We start from the raw sequence: 22266 nt of genomic DNA on the forward strand, positions 1-22266 counted from the left end.
AAGTCCCCCTTTTCTTCTTTTCAGACTGAGACTACTTTCTGATGACCAGGAGGAACAACTGGGCTCATCACTCTGGAAGGAGCAGCAATAATATCTAATGTCCTGACTTTAATAACATTTAACTTCTGAGCCTGTTGAAAACATCATAAGCTACTGGGAGCCAGACCAGCTGTTATTGTTGATGCTCTAAGGATGTTATGAAATACTGTGAAGGCCAGTGGGAATGCAAGTCCCGTGTGGGCTGTGAAGGCTCTGGCTGCCGGATGACACAGCAGCCGGGAGGAGGGGTGGTTGGGAACCTTGGATCTGGTGGGACTAAGCCATCGGTGAAGGTCCCTGGCCTCAGGTGGGAGAGAACAAGAGAGCTGCTCGGTAACAAGAGCTGGAAAACCACTCTGTCAGTGCCAAAACTATGTATTTTTTCATATGTGTTCTTTAGGATAATCAGCCATCCTTCCCCAATTAAAGATCAGGTTATGTAACTATGTACTAAGACTTTAATGTAAAAGGTAAATGGTCAAGTATGCTCCCTTTTACGCTGTGTCCCTTAAGAAAAAAAACAAAAACGGAACATAAACAGAAGTCGCCTTAAATTACAAACAGGTCTAACCAACATCTGAAGTTTCATTCTTGTTGCACTGAACCTCAGTTCCTCTCAAGGTATTACATGGTATCACCGGATGATGAATTTCTTCCTCAACTACAGCAGGAAATATTCATACAGCATGAAAATCGGAAAAGGAAAAGAAAACATCATTCATGTTTTGAATCCCCAGGGCGGGGGACTGCGCCCAAAGGACAAGAGGAAACTCTCACAGGGAACTGCAGATATATTATTCTTGCAAATAGGATAAAATCCAACAAGCCATCTGTAACCATTATTTTTCTCCTTTCTTATTTAAGTCTGTATGAGAACAATGATCACAACCATTTCCTCTGGCCCATGAGCTTTCACTGGGGATTTTCAAGCTGTCTGGGAATGCACAGAGAAATGTTGCCCCAGAGTCAGAGGTGGACACACAGCTCATTCCAGCCATGTGCGAGACAGCCCTGGCTCCTGAGAGCCAAGAATCTATCATCTCTTTCCCCACTCGACTCCCCACTCTAGTCATCATTATAAATATCTTAAATGGAAACATCCGGTTAGAAACAAAAGCTCTAGGTGATTTTAAAAAATGTTAACACTTATTTGAAATAATATTCTAGGAATGACTGATGATATATGATTCCAGGAAACTCTTTAGAGAAGCTATCTGAGGACCAGCATGACCAGGGTCACTCAAATGTGCCCTCGTAGGGACAGAGAATGTTTATCTGCTCAGGAGTGCCTGGAGCACACAGCCTTTCTCTTGAAATTCTATTTTAGGTCAGGCTTCTACTGGAATCTATTCCCAAAGTTTCACCCCAGACTTCTTACATGTAAATAACTGTCCAGTTTCATGACAGAGAAATCACTACCTCGCCCTGCAGTATGCCTAAATGTATGGTTAAAGACGCTGGAGTCAGACAGATCTAAGGTCGAACCAGGGAGCTGCCTACTAAGTGTATGGACTTGTGCAAATGATAAAGTCCTTGGAGGTGTTTTTTCTTTTTTTTTCCTTCCTGTTTACATAATGGAAATCTCTCAGGACTGAAAGAAAGATGCAGGTACATCCCCTCCTGAGAGTCTGACGTGTGGTCAGCATTCACGTGGTCACTAAAGCCTCGCATGCTGCCCACGATGGCAGCCACTGGTCATAGGTGGCCAGTGGGCGCTTGAGACATGGCTGGTCCAAACTGAGATATGCAGTAAGTGCAAAACACACACCAGATTTGGAAGGCTCAGGATGAAAATGGAATGTGTCATGCTGCTGTCGCTCAGTCGTGTCTGACTCTATGTGATGCCATGGACGGCAGCATACCAGGCTTCCCTGTCCTTCACTATCTCCCTGAATTTGCTAAAACTCATGTCCATATTTGGAAGGCTCATTATGAAAAAAGGAATGTGTCATATACCACTAATGATTTTTTTATGCTGATTCCATATTGAAGTAACAATATTTTGGATATATCGGGGTAAATTAACATATTAGAATTAACTTCACCTATTCCTTCTTAAAAAATGGCTTCCAGAAAATTTAAAAGTACCCGTGTGGCTCACATTAAACCCCCTGAGATGCACAGCACTGGAGCAGCCCATTCCTGAATATGAAGCCCACTCAGAGAGGCCTGCCTTCCAGTGAGGTCCACTCGCTGGACCCAGTGAGTCACAGGACGTCAGCGCTGAGGGGGACCTTTGGGCAACAGTCCAATCCCTGGTTTTACAAATGAGTCAGCTAAGCCCTAAGGAGCTCCACTGTTACAGAAGCTTGCATTCTACTTTCTAGAGTTGCAGGGAACAAGCTGAATTCCCTTTCCTCATCATCAGCCCCGCACCAACCTGCAGAGGCTGCCAGGACTGTCTTCATCCCCTCTGCTACCACTGCTCTTTTTCCCAAGCAAAACCCCTCAGTTTCTTAAACCTCTTCACAACAGGAGTTAGAGAGTTTCTAGTCCTGCCCATACTTCAGTTAGCCAATGAATTTATGCCACGTCGCCCCCCCGCCCGCCCCCGACCTTAATGCAAACACAATATGCCGGATATGGTCTGACCAGCATGAATCAACTGGTTTACGTTTTGGTCCCATGGATGTTCAAACAATAGGTGAGACAAGCTGATCCAATCAAGGACTCTGCCTTCTTTCCAGAATGAGTAAAGTTAAGAAAAAATGAAATACACCAGGGAGTTTATTTGTCATAGCTCCACTCAAATCCCACGGTCAATAAATGAGAATGCATGGGGCTTCTAAACTGGTGTGGCCCCTTAGGTTCGGCCATTGCATTCAAAGGGTGTCTGTTATTACACCCTGGCCAGGACCATTCCTGAGCCTGCCCGTCTGCCACCTGCCTTACAATGTGCCCAGGGCTGAAAAGGAATTGGTGTTGATGGAAGCTAAAAATCATGTGATTACACATTTTTATCACCAGGCCTCAAATCCCCTTAGCCACTTAACTGCTCATGCCAGTTTGGACCAAAACCAAGGAAATCTTTCAACTGGATGACAGATGTCTAAACTGAATTATGTGATAGGAAAAAAATTCTCAAGAGATAACAAGCACTCAGGCAGTTAAGTATGAGTAAAAGCCACAAATAATGCTTTCTACTTATACACACGTACTTCCATAGAAACACAAGCTTAATAAAGGCCAAAAGGATCACATACTATAAGTTAAATCAAAAGTTATAATAAGAGGGATTTACAACTGTACAGTTCTTTATAATTTATAAGGTGTCGTTGTGCGACCTCATTCACTCATCAGAGCCCTCCTGTCCCCATCTCCCCTCCTCTCCATTTAATGGATAAAGGAAACAAATGCTTAGGTGATTTGATCAGAGTCCAGCTGCTAATGTGTGAGACTGAGGCTGTAATCCTGGCTCTTCCTAGGACTCCTCAACCAGGCTTTTTTGTTTGTTCTTTTAATACCACCATGCTTGGTAGTGAGGTGGTGCAGTGGTGAAGAATCTGCCTGCCAGTGCAGGAGACTCGGGTTTCATCCCTGGGTTGGGATGATCCCCTGGAGGAGGAAACGGCAACTCACTTCAATATTTTTGCCCAATAAAATCCCATGGACAGAGGAGCCCGGTGGGCTACAGTCCATGGGGTTGCAAAGAGTTGGACAAAACTGAGCGACTGAGCACATGGTTGGTAATATTTTCAAAATGGCAATATCCCAGACTGACACTGCAGGCAGATTCTTTACGAGCTGAGCTACCAGGGAAGCCTATTTCAAAGTGTATATTAACTGAATATCAATGGCCTGTGATATAAAGCATGTCAGCGACTAGCTCTTGCTTCCCATTATTTTAGAATTTAATTTCCTCACCTCACAGATAAAGACTCAGATTAGACAGTCTCCAAGCCCCCCATCAGTGACATCTTTTATAATTATCTGTTAGTAACAGGATTTTGAAATATATACTTAAGGCATAATGTATTTGGAACTAAGGCTTGCTTCACATCATGGAGTAAATTCTACTGACTGTTTTGGGCAACACCCAAATTCCACTTCTGAAGAAGGCTACTTGGTCAGTCTTCAAGTTGTTATCCACAATGAGTGCTGGCTGTTTAGTGAAGGGCTCCGCCAAGACTAGGATCTCAAAGTATGCCCAGAGGAAGGCTTTCAAGACCCTAGAGGCCAGTGAATGCAGTAAATTATTGAATCTATTAAAATACTGGCCCAATAGCCTTTTTTATATCTATGGAAAAGTTGATCTGACAGTTCCAAGGAACCCCAGGCAGCCAAAAGAATCTTAAAAAAGAACAAGTTGGAGGATTCATACTTCCCAATTTCAAAACTTACTACAAAGCTACAGTGATAAATGTAGTGTGGTGCTAGCATAAGGACAGACATATAGATCAATGGAATAGAATTCAGAGTCTAGACAAACCATACATGCATGGTGGATCAGCTTTTGACAAGGGTCTAGACCACTTAATGAAGACTAGTCTCTTTAAGGAATGATGGTGGAAAACTGGACATCCATGTGCAAAAGATTATTTGGGATCCTAACCTTCCACCATACACAAAAATTCACTCAAAAGGGATCACGGCTGTAAAAGCTGAAACTATGGAACACTTAGAAAAAACGTAGAAGTAAATCTTCATGATCTTGGATTGGGCAGTGAATTCTCATATATGACACCAAAAGCACAATAAACAGCAAAAAATAGATAAACTGCACTTCGTTAAGTTAAACAACTTCTTCTACAGAAAAGGATTGTACCAAGAGAATAAAAAAGACGACTCCCAGAAGGGGGGAAAATGTTTTCAAATCATATATATGATAGGGATTTACTATCCAGAACATTTAAGAACTCTCACAACTCTGCAACAAAAAGGTAAAAATCAAGCTTAAAAATGGGCAAAAAACTTTAACAGACATTTCTACAAAGAAGACATAGAAATGACTGATAAGCACAAGGAAAGATGCTAAACATTACTAATCATTAGGGAAATGCAAGTCAAAACCACAATGAGATACTACTTCATGCCCACTAGGATGGCTATAACAACAAAACAAAACAGAAAATAAATTTTGGCGAATTATGGAAAAACTGAAACCTTCATACCTTGTTGGTGGGAAAAATGTCTGGCAGTTCCTCAAAACAGAACTACTATATGACCTAGCAATTCCACTGCTAAGTATACACCCCAAAGAACTGAAAATAAGTGTTCAAATACAAAGCTGTGTATAAATATTTGCGGTAGTACTATTCACTATTGCCAAAATGTAACAACTACCCAAATAGCCATAATACTATGGTATATCCATACAATGGAATATTATTCAGCCAAAACCACACTTAATAAAGGAAGCCAGATGCAAAAGGCCACATCTTGTATAATTCCAATTATACGAAATTTCCAGAATAGGCAGGTTCGTGGAGACAGAAAACAGATTAGTGATTTCCAGGACTGGAGAGCAGGGTCTGAAAAGGTACCCCAGAGATGACTATTTAAAGTAGGGGGTCACTTTGGGAGTGATGACAATATTCTGGAACTAGATAGTAGCGACGCTTGCACAACATTCTGGATGTATTAAGCACCACCAACTTGTACATTTAAAAGGTTAGAATGGGGGACTTCTCTGGTGGTCCAGTGGCTAAGATGCTATGCTCCCGAGGCACGGGGCACGGGTTCATCCCAGGCCAGGGAGCTAGGTCCCACATACTGCAGCTAAAGATCTCGCACGCTACCACGAAGACAGAGGATGCCACGTGCCACAACGTAAGACCTGGGGCAGCCACATAAATAGAAAACTAATACTTTGGGAAAGAAAAGTTAGAATGGGTAAAGCAACCTCACTCCAATAAAAATTAATTTTAAAAAAGGTTAGGATGGTAACTTTTGCGTTGTATTTTACCACGAAATGCAAAAGTAAATGCATGAAGCTGCTGGCTGGCTCCATCCTGTATGGGAACTAAAGAGCAGACAGTACTTGTGTCCAGGGCACTGTGGGGGAGACGGGCGAGGGGGACCCACACAGGGGCTGAGAAGGCTGAGGAACGCACCAGGCCTTCCTGGCCAGGATGCACCGCTCCCAACAGGGCTGACTTCCATGGTTTCGCTTTCAAAATGTGAATTCCCCAAATTCGCAGAGATGTGGAGACTTGTATTCAGAAATGAGTATAAATATACCTGATGTTCAGGCTGTCTGATGTTTGAGACCATCCCAGTCATGATCTTCCATTCGTTAATGCCGGCTTTTGAGCTGATTGCATTTAGAAAATGGCATTCAAATACCAGACAAAACTAATTATGAAAAAATTTCCTCCTCTTACTTCTAAAAGACAAAGCTTATGAGATCATAGGATAACTGGCCTGACTGAATTTACATGGTGGAACCACACCATCTGTGTCTCCAGTTACCTCTGCAATCGGCACATGCTCAGAGGGGCCCAGGGAGTGGCCTCCACAGTTTTCTCCCTTTCTGCTCTGTTGCCCTGTCCCAAGTTGTCTCCTTGCAAGAGCAATCTGACTTGGTCGCCAGTAGTTGAAAGCAACTGCCTTCAACTCTAATGAGGCCAAGGTTGTGCAAGAGTCCTGCAGTCTGTCCTGGGTCCTGCAGATGAGCAGGGCTATCCATCGCACGGCAGACCCCTGAAGGCAGGTACTCTTAAATGACCTGCTCACCACTGGGTCCTCAACTTCAAGCCCAGTGCCATTGACACAGGTTGAAACTCAAGTATTTGGCTATCTGAACAACCAGAGTCTTAGAGATAACTGGAGCACAAAATAAGCAAGCCTAGCAGAAGAAGCACATATGTAGGTACTGCAACACAGCACACTGAGTTAAGCGTTGTTGGTTGTTTTTTTTTTTTTTTTTTTTTGCCATTTTCATGGGATTGAATATCTGGAAAAAATCAACTAGAAATGAGTGCTGTCTGAGGCATGTTGGTGGTAGAAGAGAAAGCTCCTGCTGCCAGTGAAAACAACCTCAGAATTCACGACATGTAACTCGGAAGTCACATGTAAAGTGTCATTTAAATGTTTATTTCCTTTTGCCCCTATTTCCCACTTCCATTTTCTACCTCACCCCAATGTACAACTGTTGTAACGTGCTAATACAAATCCATTTGATTCTATTAGTTCTTAAAAACTGTACGCTGGGTGAGCCCCTGGCTTTGGTTTATGATTATGACATTTCAGCTCATGGTGATGGACCGTTCTCTCTTACTCTGAATGTAAAGGACTGATGTACAATGTCTTCGAGGCCTTGACAGAAAAAGTACAGTATTAAGGGTATGAAAACTTCATGTGAATCTTCAAGGACAGGGAGCTGACTATAAATAAAGTCAAAGTTGGTCAAGCTATCTAGGCTTAGTTTAATAGAAAAGATGTCTAATAAGTCAGAGAACAGCATTATGTCTTACTGTGTGTGACTTTTATGTTAATGCTTTCTACCAGAAAATAAATTAGGTACAAGGTATTTCCTTGAACTTCCTTGTTCTTTTGACCCCTGGAACAGTTATTTCCTTTCAGCTACCTGAGGACTTTCATAGGCTGAATTAATCATTTGTTAAAGGGAAGGAATTACTACAAGGAAAACTAAAAAACAAGATAAGCTTTAGAAAATATTATAATATTTACGTCTCTCAAATTATAAAGACTCCATTATTCCTGGTTAGATTTTTGATGGATAAACACACTGTTTTCAATATTTCGGCTTCCTTGGTGGCTCAGTGGCAAAGAATTCGCCTCCAGTGAAGAGATGTGGAGATCCCCTGGAGAACGAAAGGGCTCCCCACTCCAGGATTTTTGCCTGGGAAATCCCATGGATGGAGAAGCCTGGTGGGCTACAGTTCACGGGGTTGCAAAAGAATTGGATACAACTTAGCGACTAAAACGACAAACGTTTCAATATTTAAAAATGACTTGAAATTTAGTCTAATTTGAATTTGCACGGTTTAAGATGCATAATTGGGACTCCCTGGTGGTCCAGTGGTTTAGAAAAAGCGAAAGGGTTAGTCTCTCAGTCACGTCTGACTCTTTGTGACCCCACGGACTGTAGCCCGCCAGGCTCCTCTGTCCATGGGATTCTCCAGGCCAGAATACTGAAGTGGGAAGCCATTCCCTTCTCCAGGGGATCTTCCTGACCCAGGGATCGAACCCTGGTCTCCTGCACTGCAGGCAGATTCTTCACTACCTGAGCCACCACAGAAGCCCAGTGGTTAAGCATCTGCCTGCCAGCGCAGGGGACCCCGGATTGACCCCTGGTCCAGAAGATCTCACAGGCCGTAGGGCAACTCAGTGCACGCACCACAACCACTGACCCCAGACTCCACGCCCACAGTCTGCAGCTCCTGAATGAAGCCTGTGTGTTAGAGCCTGTGCCCGGCGACAAGAGAAGCCGCCGCCGCTCTGCGACTAGAGAACGCCTCTGCATAACGAGGACCCAGTGCAGCCAGAGATATGTACATAGAGGACATTGTTTAAAAAAGATGGGAAAATGGAAATGTGTGCTCTTTAAGCCCCAAACTTACTTGATCATGAGGCTTTGGCCATCTATAGCTTCACCATCTCCTATGTCGTACTTGCTGGTGAGGTAAAGGGAAATCTCAGTCTTGGAGAGTTGATTTAGTGTGTTTACCTTGTCAGGGTCATTAGGGTCAACAGCTCCTTCTCCTGCAGAATAAAGCACTGTTATTTTCCAATTCACTGATTGTGACAGTAACATCAACAATGTAAGATAAAGGTTCTGTAGGAAACGTGGGGCTTGGTAGCTGAGCAGCAGATCGTGGTCATCAGAGAAAACCACGTTCCAATATCCTTACAGTGGCTTTTAAAAATCTTTAAACATTAAAATAGCACGGGACATTGATATTCAAAATTTGGAAAAATTACTGAAAGAGAACTGTCAATAAAAGACATCATTGGAAAAAATAACAAGGGGCTTTTAGTAAATTTTGCTGTTTTTCTTTATGATTGACAAACCCTTTTTGACATATATAGAGCTTCAAGAATACTAAATTGCTTTATAATTGAGCATACTAAGAAGTACAGAGTCCTTCATGTAGAAAGGGGCTGGTGTAGCGATTATCCTTTAAATGAACCTGTGTATTAAATAAATCAGATTTTTTGATCTAGGATATGAAAACCAACCAACCATCCAACCAACCAACCAAATACAAACCAGAGGGAAGACGCTCTTACCAAGAAAAGACTCCACATTAGGGACCTCTTCCAGCAACTCCAACAGTTCATTCAGTAAGTCATTCTTTTCAGGTGCAATTGCATCTTGGTGTTCCAACAAGAGCTTTACGCAGAAAGCAACACACAGACAAAGATACAAGTCAATTCTCATGGGCTACCGTATTTACATAGTTCTCTTCCTGATTTTTCATGATAACTTCCTTCTGATATTGCTTGAATCTTAAATTCAAGTCTGACATTTATTAAAATTAGAGACCACAGAGAAACCAGTTTGTATTTTATCTTAGAGGCAAGTGCATACTCTTTATCAAGAAAATGTAGTTTTTATGAAAGGTGTTCATAAACACTCTTTCAGCAAAATCTGTCAAGAGGCAGTCTTCTTCCACCTAAACCCTGTGCTTCTTCCACGTTTATATAAAAGGTCAAAGTTGAGGGATAAATTAGGAGTCTGGGATTAACATACATACACTACTATACATAAAATAGATAACCAACAAGGACCTACTGTACAGCATAAGGAACTATACTCAATATTTTGTAATAACCTATAAGGGAAAAGAATCTGAAAGAGTGTATATATGTGTGCGTACATATTAGTTAGTTCAGTTAGCTTAGTCACTCAGTCTTGTCCAACTCTTTGTGACCCCATGAATCGCAGCACGCCAGACCTCCCTGTCCATCACCAACTCCCGGAGTTCACTCAGACTCACATCCATCGAGTCAGTGATGCCATCCAGCCATCTCATCCTCTGTCATCCCCTTCTCCTCCTGCCCCCAATCCCTCCCAGCATCAGAGTCCTTTCCAGTGAGTCAACTCTTCGCATGAGGTGGCCAAAGTACTGGAGTTTCAGCTTTAGCATCAGTCCTTCCAATGAACACCCAGGACTGATCTTTAGGATGGACTGGTTGGATCTCCTTGCAGTCCAAGGGACTCTCAAGAGTCTTCTCCAACACCACAGTTCAAAAGCATCAGTTCTTTGGCGCTCAGCCTTCTTCACAGTCCAACTCTCACATCCATACACGACCACTGGAAAACCATAGCCTTGACTAGATGGACCTTTGTTGGCAAAGTAATATCTCTGCTTTTGAATATGCTGTCTAGGTTGGTCATAACTTTCCTTCCAAGGAGTAAGTGTCTTTTAATTTCATGGCTGCAGTCACCATCTGCAGTGATTTTGGAGCCCCCCCAAAATAAAGGCAGCCACTGTTTTCCTGTCTATTTCCCATGAAGCGATGGGACCAGATGCCATGATCTTAGTTTTCTTAATGTTGAGCTTTAAGCCAACTTTTTCACTCTCCTCTTTCACTTTCATCAAGAGGCTTTTTAGTTCCTCCTGACTTTCTGCCATAAGGGTGGTGTCATCTGCATATCTGAGGTTATTGATATTTCTTCTGGCAATCTTGATTCCAGCTTGTGTTTCTTCCAGCCCAGCGTTTCTCATGATGTACTCTGCATATAAGTTAAATAAGCAGGGTGACAATATACAGCCTTGGCGTATTCCTTTTCCTATTTACACACACACATATACATACATAATATATATACATATATATTCTGAATCACCTTTGCTGTATACCTGAAACTAACATAACATTGTAAATCAACTACACTCCAATAAAAAAGAGAAAAAAAAGTCAAAGCTGGAGGAAAAGAATCTAAAATAACGCAGAAGTCTCTTGACTAACATGATAGCAAACTGCAAGGGCATTTCCGTATCTCTTCAGAGAAAAATTACACAGTATTCAAACACTATAGTTATATTTTTAAAAATCAGCACTATTAGCTATTTTATTTTTTGGAGATGTTTAGTAATCAACTTATTAAGAGATAATTCACATACCATACAATCCACCCATTTAAAGTGTATAATTCAACATTTATTAGTATATTTCATAGAGTTGTGCAACCATTTTTACACCAATTTTAGAGCATTTTTAGCATTTACCCCATGTCCAAAGAAACGCTGTATCTTTCAGCAGTCATCTGAAAATAACCTTGTTTCCATAGATTTTCCTCTTCTGGACCTTTTATATGTATACGTTATATATATATAAATATATATATATATATATATAATCATATAAAATGTGGGCTTTTTGTGACTAGTTCCTACACTATTAGATATTTTAATCTGTCTGGCATTAATGATCTTTCATGGGTGGGGATGGCAGAGATGCCCATACATCTGAGACTCAGATGTACCAGCTGGTTCTTCCTTTCAGAATTTAAAAAAAAAAAAAAAAAGATCAGTGGTAACACTGCTGGGTGTTCGCCAGGTCTTAGAGGAAATAATAACTCTGGAGGAACAGCAGCATCCAGGACAACACATTTGCTTTTGTTTTCATTTAGAATTAAATTAAAATTTAATGTTTCCAAAATATGAGACCTGTACCCCTGGTGATAGGAAATATTTCAGTTGTTTTGAGTAACTATCTTACAAAACAAAAATCAGAATCATATGATAAAATTAGTCTTTTCCATTTTTAATCTCTCTTTTTCAGCAGCTTTACTGAGATATGACTAACACATGCCCGGGCTCCCAGGTGGCTCAGTGGTAAAGAATCCACTTGCCAGTGTAGGAGATTCAGGAGACAAGAGTTCAATCCCTGGGTCAGGAAGATCCCCTGGAGTGAAACACAGCAACCCTGGCCAGTATTCTTGCCTGGAAAAATCCCATGGACAGAGGAGCCTTGCGGGCTGCAGTCCACGGGGTCACAAAGAGTGGACACGACTGAGCAACTAAGTATGCAAGACTGATGTTGAGCTTTCACGTGTTTAGGACGATTGTATATCTTCCTTGAAGAAATCTCTATTCAGATGATTTGCCTGTTTAAAAAATTATTTTTTAAAATACAGATCACAAAATCTACCATCTTAACCATTTTTAAGTGTACAGTTCCGTAGTGTTAAGTACATTAATGTGCCTCCAATCTAGGTAACTCTTTCATCTTGCAAAACTGAAACCACATCCATTCAACAGCTTCCCAGTCCACCATTCCACTTTTCTGTCTCTGAATTTGACTACTCTAGGTATCCTGTATAAGAGGAATGATACAGTATTTGCTTTTTTCCATCTGGTTTACTTCACTTTGCGTAACATCCTCAAGGTTTATCTATGCTGCAGCATCCGAATTTCCTTCCTACTCAAGGCTGGATAAAATTCTGTTGTATGTCTGTATCACATTTTTTCTACACCACATGTTGTTTATAAATGGACACTCGGTTGCTTCCACCTTTCGGCAACTGTACAAGGCTACAACGAACGGGAGGGTACAAGTGTCTTTGACTTTGCTTTTTGAGTATGTACCCAGAACTGAGTATGTTCTTCACTTCTTTGAGAAACGATCACATTGTTTTCTACAGCAGCTTGTACCATTTAACATTCCCACTGACAGTATAACAGGGTTCTAATTTTTCTATATCTTTGCTAACATATTTTCCAGTTTTTGTTTTTATATTAATAGTAGCCACCATAACGGGTGTAAGGTGGTATCTTGTGTGGTGGTGTTTTTTTTTTTCCTCCAAGTCAAATGACAGATTCACTGGCTGTCTCTGTTATACAACGAGGCAAAAGCACTGCAGTTTTGATTTGTATTTCCCTAGACATGAGTGATGCTGAACATCTTCATGTGCTCGTCAGTCATCCGTCTTCTTTGGAAAAACATCGATTCAAGTCTCTAGTTCACTTTAGAATTGGGTTGCTTTCTGTTGCTGTTCGATTGTGGGAATGGTTTACATATTCTGGATATTAACTTTAAATCAGACATGTGATTTGCAAGTTTTTCTCCCATTCTGTCGGTTGCTTTTTCACCATGTTCATTGTGTCATTTGAGACACAGCTGTCCATTTTTATTTTCAGTGGTCCATTTTTAAATCAGATTATTTATCTCCTCATTGAGTTGTAGGTTTTCTTCATACATTCTGGATACAAGTTTTTTGACAGATATACTATCTATAATTATTTTCTCTCATCTTCTTGGTTGTCTTTCTCAATTTCCTGATGGCAATGTTTACAGCATAAAAGTTTCTGACTTTGAGGAGGTCCAATTTATGTCTTTTTTGTCTGGGTGTCTTTTTTCTTTTCGTGGCTTATATATTTGGTGTCATATCTAAGAAATCACTGCCTATCCAAGGCTGCAAAGATTTACTCCTGTGTTTTCTTCTAAGAGTCTTATATGTATATATTTTGAAAGATTTATTTATTTACTGATGGCGGTGCTTGGTGGTCTTTGCTGTACACAGGCTTTCTCTAGCTGTGGTGCGAACTTCCTATTGCAGCGGCTTCTCTGGTTGCGGAGTCCAGGCTCCAGGGGCACCGGCTTCAGTGGTGGTGCTGTGCACGCCTAGTTGCCCTGAAGCATGTAGAATCCTCCTGGACCAGAGATTGAAGTGTCCCCTGCACTGGCAGGCGGAGTCTTAGCCACTGGACCATGTGGGAAGTTCCCCTTTCTACTCTCTCTCTCTCTTTTAAAGAATTATATATATATACTTTGCTTTTGGTGATGTGGGATCTTAGTTCCCCAACCAAGGATTGATCAAGCCTGTGCCCCCTGGAGTGGAAGCCTGTATTCTTAACCACTGGGCCACCAGGGAAGTCCATCCACTCTGTTTTAATCGTGAAGATTAGCAAAGGAGAGAGTTATCTGTTCAACGTCGCATTTTCCGTAACATTCCCTGATACTTACAAATTGGGTTTTTAAGAAAGGGAGAGGAAGCCTCAGGTGCATAGCTTCCAGGAAGCAACTATGTTCAATTATTGTGTTTTCGTTACATTATTTACTTTTAAAGTTTCTGTCCACTGCAAGGCATGCTAGTTTTTTCTGCTATGGTTGGGTTTAAAGAAAGATGCTATCTGAATAATAGAGATGATACAAAGACATGGTGAAATCTGGAAGGCTGGTACAGTGGATGTTTGGGAGGGGGAAGGTAAGTCAAAGACAAGAATAAACAAAGCAAGGTGGGTCAAATCAATTTATATTCTTGTTCTCTCAAGAGAGGGGATAGCTGATTTGGCTGCTGTCTCTGGAAGGGACGATTTAGCAGCCACCTTCTACTCTCTATTCTGATAATTACAGAACATAAAAAAAAAATCTGGAAATGTCTCCTTCAAGAGCTAATTTTGAGGTTGTATATGTTCCTTAGGGCACGAGGGGCGAGCATGTGGCCAAAGGTCTGGCCCGTCATGTGGCTGCCATGCCTGAGTCTCCTGCCTGGAGACAGAGGGTAAACAAGGACAGTCTTCCCTTGCAGTTACATTTCCCCACATTATTACATCTGCTTCCAACCACACACAGAAAGGAATTCCAAATCGGTTACAAGCCTTGTTTCCTGGGATTGGATTCTGTTTTTAATTCTTGTTAACAAAAGGAACAGATTATTCCTCTTTAAAGAGTAACAGTCTAAATGAACGACAGTAATGTTCTCTCTCTGCTATCCTTGGGAAAGAATCCCCCTTTCCCTCCACATGGTTATTGTCCTTAGCACACATGTAGTCAACATGGGGACTTTTTTTTTTGAGATGAATAATTGACCACAGAAATAGACAAATGGGTCGAGGTCCAAATATGAATGAGTCAATCTGTTAGGAAATTATTTTTGCAAATGGTGTATTACTGGACATGTCTGCTGGCTGACTTGGGGTGTTTATATATAGGGAAAACAAGTACAGCCTCTTTATTTAATCAACCCACTCAGTCCCTCAGCTGGTCTTTCAGAACTGTTTTTGTTTAGGGTCACTCAAAATACTGATGGAGAGTTTGCTGCAGAATTCAAGGAAGGTTCCCTGTCCCAGCCCTGAAAGGAGGAGATCAAAAGTAGATCCAATCTTTCTTTCCAACCCATATGTAAACTTTGGTTACTTAGAAGAGTTTGATAATAAAGAGTGAAATTTGGGGCAGCCAATTTTTGCTGCTCGTTAGTATATTTGGTGGGGACGGGGCCAGAGCTTAGAGATGTGTCTTTGTTGTGCTTTTCTCCAGTTGTGTGTATAATCGGAAGCTGGGTGTATCCTTAACCACTTCTGGGGCTTCCTGACCTTTAGTCTGTGTCTGAGTCACCTGGGGTCTGGTTAGAACGCAGGTTCTGATTTTGTAGGTCTTGCAAGGATTTCTAGTATTAGCTTAGCATAGCCATTTCCAAAACCGTTCTTGGAAAGATTATGTTTTAAGAACCTAGCTGCTTCAGAATAAGTTCTGTTTGGTCTTAAACAAAGAACCTCACAATACTGAGAAAACTGCCCTGCCTCTAAAATGCGCCTACTACAGGCTTATGGTTGACGGTGATGTCTGTGTGTGAACAGGAGGGCGGCACTCTGACGGAGCACTGACTGAAATTGCTTGCTTCTAAGAAATGGGGTTTTCTAGGACAACAGAAGAGATTCTTTGTAGGTGGCTGTTGTTGGAGGTGGGGGGTGGGAGTCTTCTTTTCCCCAACCTAGAGCAGCCTGTTTACTCCCTCTCTCTTTATGTCCAAACCTTCGAAGAGAGGGAACGTTCTTCTTTTCCCAGAAAAATTGCTAGAATAGCAAAGAGAATTCCCGAAATGGGAAGAGACTGACCATGGGGTTCAGGCAGTATGGCCTTGCTGGGTGAAGAAAATACCAGGACGGCCCCTGCTCAAGGCTCAAGCCCTTCACTGACTGTAGATGGATCATGGAAGAAGTAAATGTTCCTTTTTGGGAGAAGGAGTTTTCCTAACACATAAGAATCAGAGAGTAAACGTATCATGTCAAAAGTGAACTTTTCTTTTTGGGGAAGAGGAGGTTCATCAGTGTATAAGGGGCCGGGAATAAATAGTGTGTTTTTTAGGATTAAGAACACGAGCAGGAGTGCATGCTCACAGTAACTCTCTGCAGAAACTAAACATTCTCAAGATTAATGCCTGAACCCCGGGTCCACTGCTAAGACCCTCCTCCAGCCTCACTTACTGAATGTGTGTTGATGATTTCTTCAATTGAAATATAAATGACTGGCTTGCTGACTGTCACCACATCTGTGTATTTATCCATATTAAACTTTTCTTCTGGTTCAGGGACATTACATGCTTCTTTGAAATATTTCCTAAAAAAAGGAAAAAAAAAATTTTAGAGTCAAATTTGTGAATAAGTTTTATCAAAATGGTGAGCTCTTCAGTGATGGGGAGGGCTTTGCGTTTTTCCACACTTACTGGAGGACCTAATCTAGCACCTTCTGGGCTGACTCTAGACGGTGAAGCCGAGTCCATGTTCCTGGGTATTGCACCCAGCTTCTCAAACAGGGACAGACAGAGCAGTTAGGCCTCAGGCCTTGTGACGGACCCAGTGCAATCAAACTAAGGGCATGTCGTTTAAAAAATATGATTTAAAAAATGCCCCCTGAAATCTAAATAGAAGTGTCAAGACTGATGTTCCCTAAGAATCAAGTCTTTTTAGAGAAAATAACCCTCAAAGCAGTTAAGCAATTAATTAAAAGAAAAAAAGGAAGTCAAAAGAGGTTCTAAGAGAAGATAAGGAATTATAAGAAATGATGCTACTTTTTTTAGTAACATCAAATTTGCTACTTTAATCGGCACAAACTTCTGCGGCCTCAACAGCCTTTCAGAGTTTGTTACCAATTTGACAAAAATGCAAGGAAAGCCTACTCCGCTCTTAATTGACCTAGACCACAGTGGTAAGGCTGTTAGGACCAGGCACACAGTTACATGCAACGGCCCCGCCCTCCAGTGCTCAGACTCTTCAAAAGGCTGCCCTTTTAAGCTACCATAAATTTCAACCAAGAGATGCAGAAAAGCCAGGTGTGCTGTGATAATGGCTTAGGAGGGATTCTTAGCACAGGTAGAACGTGTATTTTAGTCTGTAAGTGTGTAAGTGCTTCCTATGCCTGAAGTATCCTTGGTGTATCTCGTAAGGGCACCCAAGACTTGTCCACCGGAAAGAGCCCTGCCTTCCCACCCCAAGGCCGGGGGAGGGGAACCGGCGGGCAGCCATGCCCCCCACCCCCGGACAGCTGGCCTCCCTGTGCTCCCGTGCCGATTGTCTTTCATGGTTGCTGAGGGACACAAAGGATGAATATAAGTGGAAGAGAAAAAAAAAAAAAGATGAATTTAGGAGATGAAGGGAGACTTTTGGATTGTTCTGGAAACATTGGTGTTTAGTAGGAATGATCTGACCAAAAAAGCAAGTATCAAAGAGCAGCTGAAGATTCGCAAGAAATGGATGTTACTTTTTTAGTCAGTGAGGATATCTAAAATTAGCAGTGTGAGAAAAATCAGGGTTTCTCCTAATAAGAGGATTGGGGGGAATTTCTTCACGAAAGGCAAAAAATTCCGAACAGAGATGAATGCTCATGAACTACCTCTGTCAGCAGATAAATCACTAATCTGGAGGAAAACTGAGGAGTAGAAAATTATCATTTTCCAAGTTGGGGCTACTTGGATGTCACACTTGTATGGCTGACTGACAGAAAAGAGAAAACGAATGCCAAGAGGAGTGCGCTTCCTTAGAGAGCTTCTGAGCGAGCAAACGAGCCTCCGAGACTCGCGCCTCCTCCCACGTCCCCTGGAATCATCAGTGATAGAACTTGGAAAGCATATGATCAATAGAACTGTCTCACATGTGTATTTCAGAGATGTTCAAGCATAGGACACATTCACACACAATCCTCAACAAGCTTATAACAGCTGGATTTTCCCCACCTGTCAAAACCAAATGCTCAGTTTCCTATCATTGTTTGGTGCAGATAAGGCAAGTTTTCCTGAATAGACAAAACATAATCCTTTTTCCAAGTTCAAAAAAGTAGAAGGTAGCTATTTTGATTCTTTTTTTTAATTCTAAGTACTCCAAGCCTAGGGGCTTCCCGAGTGGCTCAGCAGTAAAAAAATCCTCCTGCAATGCAGGAGCCAGGGGTTCGATCCCTGGGTTGGGAAGAGTCCCTGGAGCAGGAAATGGCAACTCACTCCGGTATTCTTGCCTGGAAAAATCCCATGGACAGAGGAGCCTGGAGGGTTACAGTCCAAAGGGTCACAAAGAATCGGACAAGACTGAGTGAGCACACACAAGCCTAAACATACCAAGATGATTAAATATTTCTTTTTGTCAAAAGCACAAATCATACATATGGGGATGACTCAATGTAACAGGGGCGCTCCGTATAGGGGTAGGATTGGGAACACCAGACGGAGGGAACTTGGCCTGATCTTCCCTGCTTCTTCTCTCTCACAGTGACAACCAGCACAAGAAATGCAAGCAGGGACTTTCCTGGTGGTCCATTGGGTAAGACTCTGCCCTTCCAAGGCAGGGGGTATGGGTTCAACCCCTGGTTGGGGAACTAAGATCCTGTATGCTGTGCAGTGTGGCCAAAAACATAAATGACTAAATAAAACTAAAATTAAAAAGGCTTTTTAAAAAAAAAAAGAAAAAAAAGAAGTTTATGCTAAGATGAAAATTTAATACAATTTATAATTAAAAAAGAAAAAAAAATGCAAGCAGCCCCCTGGGGCTCCTGCCCTCACCCCCAACTTCAGCTGTGGGCACAGAATACACATTACTCCCGTCCACCACCTTGCAAGCTTCTCCCAAGGTAATGACCCCTTTTACCTGAACTCCTGATACGTCTCGGATAAGTAACTGTTCATAGAGGAGAGGTGCTCGTTTTCTCCTTCGAAGAGCTTGTTGGAGGCTGCATGCTGCAGGACCTTGGCCACTGACCCCAAGTTTCTCCTCTGGTCGGAATTGATCTGGCCTCCGGCTGTCATGTCAATGATGTCAAAGCCATCTGGGGCGACAATGGCTGGGTTCATGTACCGGTAGTACAGGAGGTTTCCAACAATCTGGAGGGAGGCAGAGGAAGAGACTGTTTTTGAGAAAGAAAACTCAAGTTTGGAGTGTTTTTGTTTTGTTTTTTGGTCTCATGGCTGCGGGATATTGTAGTTCCCTGACCAGGGATTGAACCCAGACCCTTGGCAGTGAGATCTTGGAGTCCTAACCACTGGACCACCAAGCGAAGCCCCTGGAGGTGGTGGTTGTTGTTTTTTTTTAAAGTTAATATTAATCGACATTTCCCAAGATAGCAAGTCATTTTCTGATCTGAATCCTAACAAGGAGTTAAGTAAAGGTAGTGATTATAATCACACATTACAAATAAAGTTAAACTTATTTTTGGTGAAAATATACTATTGCCACCCAAATTTTCTAATATAAAGAATCTTGATAACATTTGAGAGCTCCCAATTAACCTCATAATAGTTAATAATCTTGAGAGTCATTAGAAGTAGAAGACTTGCAGCTTATTATAAATAGCCATACAAGGGGAAAGCCTTTACAAAATGGTGTGTTAGTAATTTTGGCTCCTACCCCCAAGAGAAGCTATGGTGAGATTACCCTTGAAAAATCTACCTTTAATAGCTCATCTTCTGTTGCATCAGGAAATTTCTCATGGATCGAATTCTTCAGTACTTTGGCTATATACCTCAATCCATAACTACATGGAAAACAGATGACAAAAGAAAATAATGGAAAAAGGCTAAGTGAGGAAGAAACACATTGCAATTGTTCCCGTCAACTAAAGCCGAGCAGCTTTCATAAAATTAAACACAAAATGAGATGGTGACGGAATCACAGGACTGCCACAGATGATCGTAACTGAGGACTGTTTTCTATCGTTCCCTCTTCCCAGAAGTTATGAATTGAAAACGCGCATGTAGGCAAACTTCCAAAGTCGTGAAGATGGTAAGAGGGAAACCCGTCTTTGCTACTGGGGTCTATTTTATATGGCATTTCAAGAACTTCTGGCAATGGAAGATAAAGGTGCCACGTATAGGACTTACGGCAGCAGATCGAGGGAGGAGATGATGGAATTCAGGACTTGGTCGGTGACTCTTCTCAGGTGCTCGATGGAGGCCTCCAGTTTGGCTCTCACTTCTGGGTATGTCAGCGCTTGCTCCGTGGTCACGTCGTAGGGCAGGTTGCTGAAACCACAACAAGGGCTTCTCATTAATTGGGGGCCTAGGCAGAAGCATTTGTGTCCTTGCCCCTTTGGTTCTCCAGTCAAGCTTCGTATGGTGAATTGGGGTTCGCCCACCGTCTCCAATGACAAAATGCTCGCTTGTGGGGGGGTGGGGGTGGGGAGACCCCACATGCCTGCAGAGAACCCTCAGCAGCTAGTTCATGGGGGTGACCCCAGGAGCTCCATCTGCGCTCTTCCAAAACAACAGGCAGACCCAGGAGAGGTAGACCCAGCTAACTCTCTCTCTTTTTAATCATAACGAGCAGTATGCTCCTTTCTAACTTTTTAAGTGGTGGAAAATTGCTTGACAATGTTGCCTTGATTTCTGCTGCACAGCAATGTGAATCGGTCATAATTATATATATCCCCTCCCTCTTGAGCTGCCCTCCTCTCCCCCCATCCCACTCCAAGAGCAGTATGTCTTTACAGAAAAAGTTGCCTATAAGCCAGCAAGGAGGTAGTACTGACCCAGAGACAGCTCCTTTTCCTATCTTAACTTTCTAGGTCCTCTGCACACGTGTGTACGGGTGTATAAGGCAGTTCATGTTTATACACATCCCATATAGATTCTTCGTGTGTGTATGTCTATAAATGCATGTATTTTCTTTACATAGAAAATGAGTTACTGTATCAAGCTACAAGCAAAAACTATATGGTGAACATTTTCCCCAGGCCAACAAATATATTTCTATACCACCATTCCCAATAGTTAGTTACTACTCCATTATGTGTTATACATTTATTTAACAGATTGCCCAAAGCTAAATATTTTGACTCTCCCTAACTTTGGCAAGTACAAACAATGCTGTGACAACCACCTATATAATTCTCTGTGCATATTCTAATGAAATTTTACAAGGAGCCCTTTTTCAGGAAATAAAAACCTGGGATAGCTTAGATCTACCGATACTACCTAAAATAAGCCGATCCCACCCGGCTAATTAATGCTTATATGTTCAAGTTATTTATTTGGTAACTGTAGAAAAGTAGGTATTATCAAGTGAAATCGTATACCATTTCAAGGTCCAGGTTTAGGAACATACAAGGAAAAACCAAGAGAAAGAACTACAGAAATTATGGCTTTGGGCATCAACTGGTACTGAAATCTGAAAATAAAATGTACCGCTAAGATAAGCAAGAGTCCAAGAATGTTGCCTGCCTGGAGATATTAAAGAGAGGTAATAAATCTTGGATTGCAAAGTAATTTTGTACAGTAAATTTTGTCTTTTAACTGTGTTTAAGAGTGTGTGTATCACACATAGAAGTGATAAAACATTGCTGAAAACCAGCATCGCCCTGGCTTCGCTACCTGGCTTCTCCAGTCTGCGTTTCCAGTTGGTTCACCCAGGCCTTGTACACCTCGACGGGGCTCGTGTTGATGATCAGGGACTTGTCATCAATGATCTCTTTTACCACCGGAGCCAGGAGCTGGCGCAGCGTGTTCTGCCCCCGGGCACCTCTGTTGAAGCTGACGACCATCTTGATGACCGTAGGGTTCCCAGTGACTATGTCCTGGACCTGGTCCACCTTGGATCTGAAAACAGCCCAAACCACACGAAGTGGCTCACTTCTGCGAACTGAGTTTTAAGCAGTGTATATTCTGACAGACAAGGGCTTTGGACAGGGGATGGGGGTGGGGAAGAAGGGGGCTGTATTTTAGCCTGTTGACGATCAAAGGCAGTGTGATTTAAAAGGAAGCTATCTCCCGTCTCTATTTGGTGAGGACACCTGTGTCCTTTGGGTGACATGCTGTCTTGGGTATTAAAACCTGAGTCTGAAATCTGCAGGAAGTTAGTTAGAGTAAAGCTTTCACGCGAAGTATGACCATTCTATCTGCCTTCATCACTAGACAACGAGCCTGAGGCATCCGGCCAAAGGTCTGCAGGGTAAACAGGGCCTGCAGAGTAGAATCTACAATGCAAAGTCTAATTCTTTGTCAGGAGTCACTGGAAGCCGGAGTGTCCATTAAATAAACTGGTTCCCAGAATCTACACTCCCACAATTAAAGAAAGAAGAGAAAGCTAGCGTTTGTAAGATGAGTGTTTGTTTTTA

At 42.1% G+C, this 22266-nt stretch overlaps 1 protein-coding gene across 1 annotated transcript in view; it reads right to left on the reverse strand.

Moving 5' to 3' along the window:
- LOC120852603 (ras GTPase-activating-like protein IQGAP2) overlaps positions 1-22266 on the reverse strand; it is a 309398-nt gene that overhangs the window by 13875 nt on the left and 273257 nt on the right. The window contains exons 24-30 of the mRNA XM_040225934.1: positions 21524-21748; positions 20036-20176; positions 19605-19689; positions 18807-19039; positions 16161-16293; positions 9235-9337; positions 8565-8706 (exon numbers count right to left, since the gene is read on the reverse strand). Coding sequence (XP_040081868.1) covers positions 8565-8706; positions 9235-9337; positions 16161-16293; positions 18807-19039; positions 19605-19689; positions 20036-20176; positions 21524-21748 — 1062 coding nt within the window. The remainder of the gene's footprint in view (positions 1-8564; positions 8707-9234; positions 9338-16160; positions 16294-18806; positions 19040-19604; positions 19690-20035; positions 20177-21523; positions 21749-22266) is intronic.

Source organism: Oryx dammah, unplaced genomic scaffold (assembly GCF_014754425.2).
Source record: "Oryx dammah isolate SB20612 unplaced genomic scaffold, SCBI_Odam_1.1 HiC_scaffold_26, whole genome shotgun sequence".
Taxonomy (NCBI): domain Eukaryota; kingdom Metazoa; phylum Chordata; class Mammalia; order Artiodactyla; family Bovidae; genus Oryx; species Oryx dammah.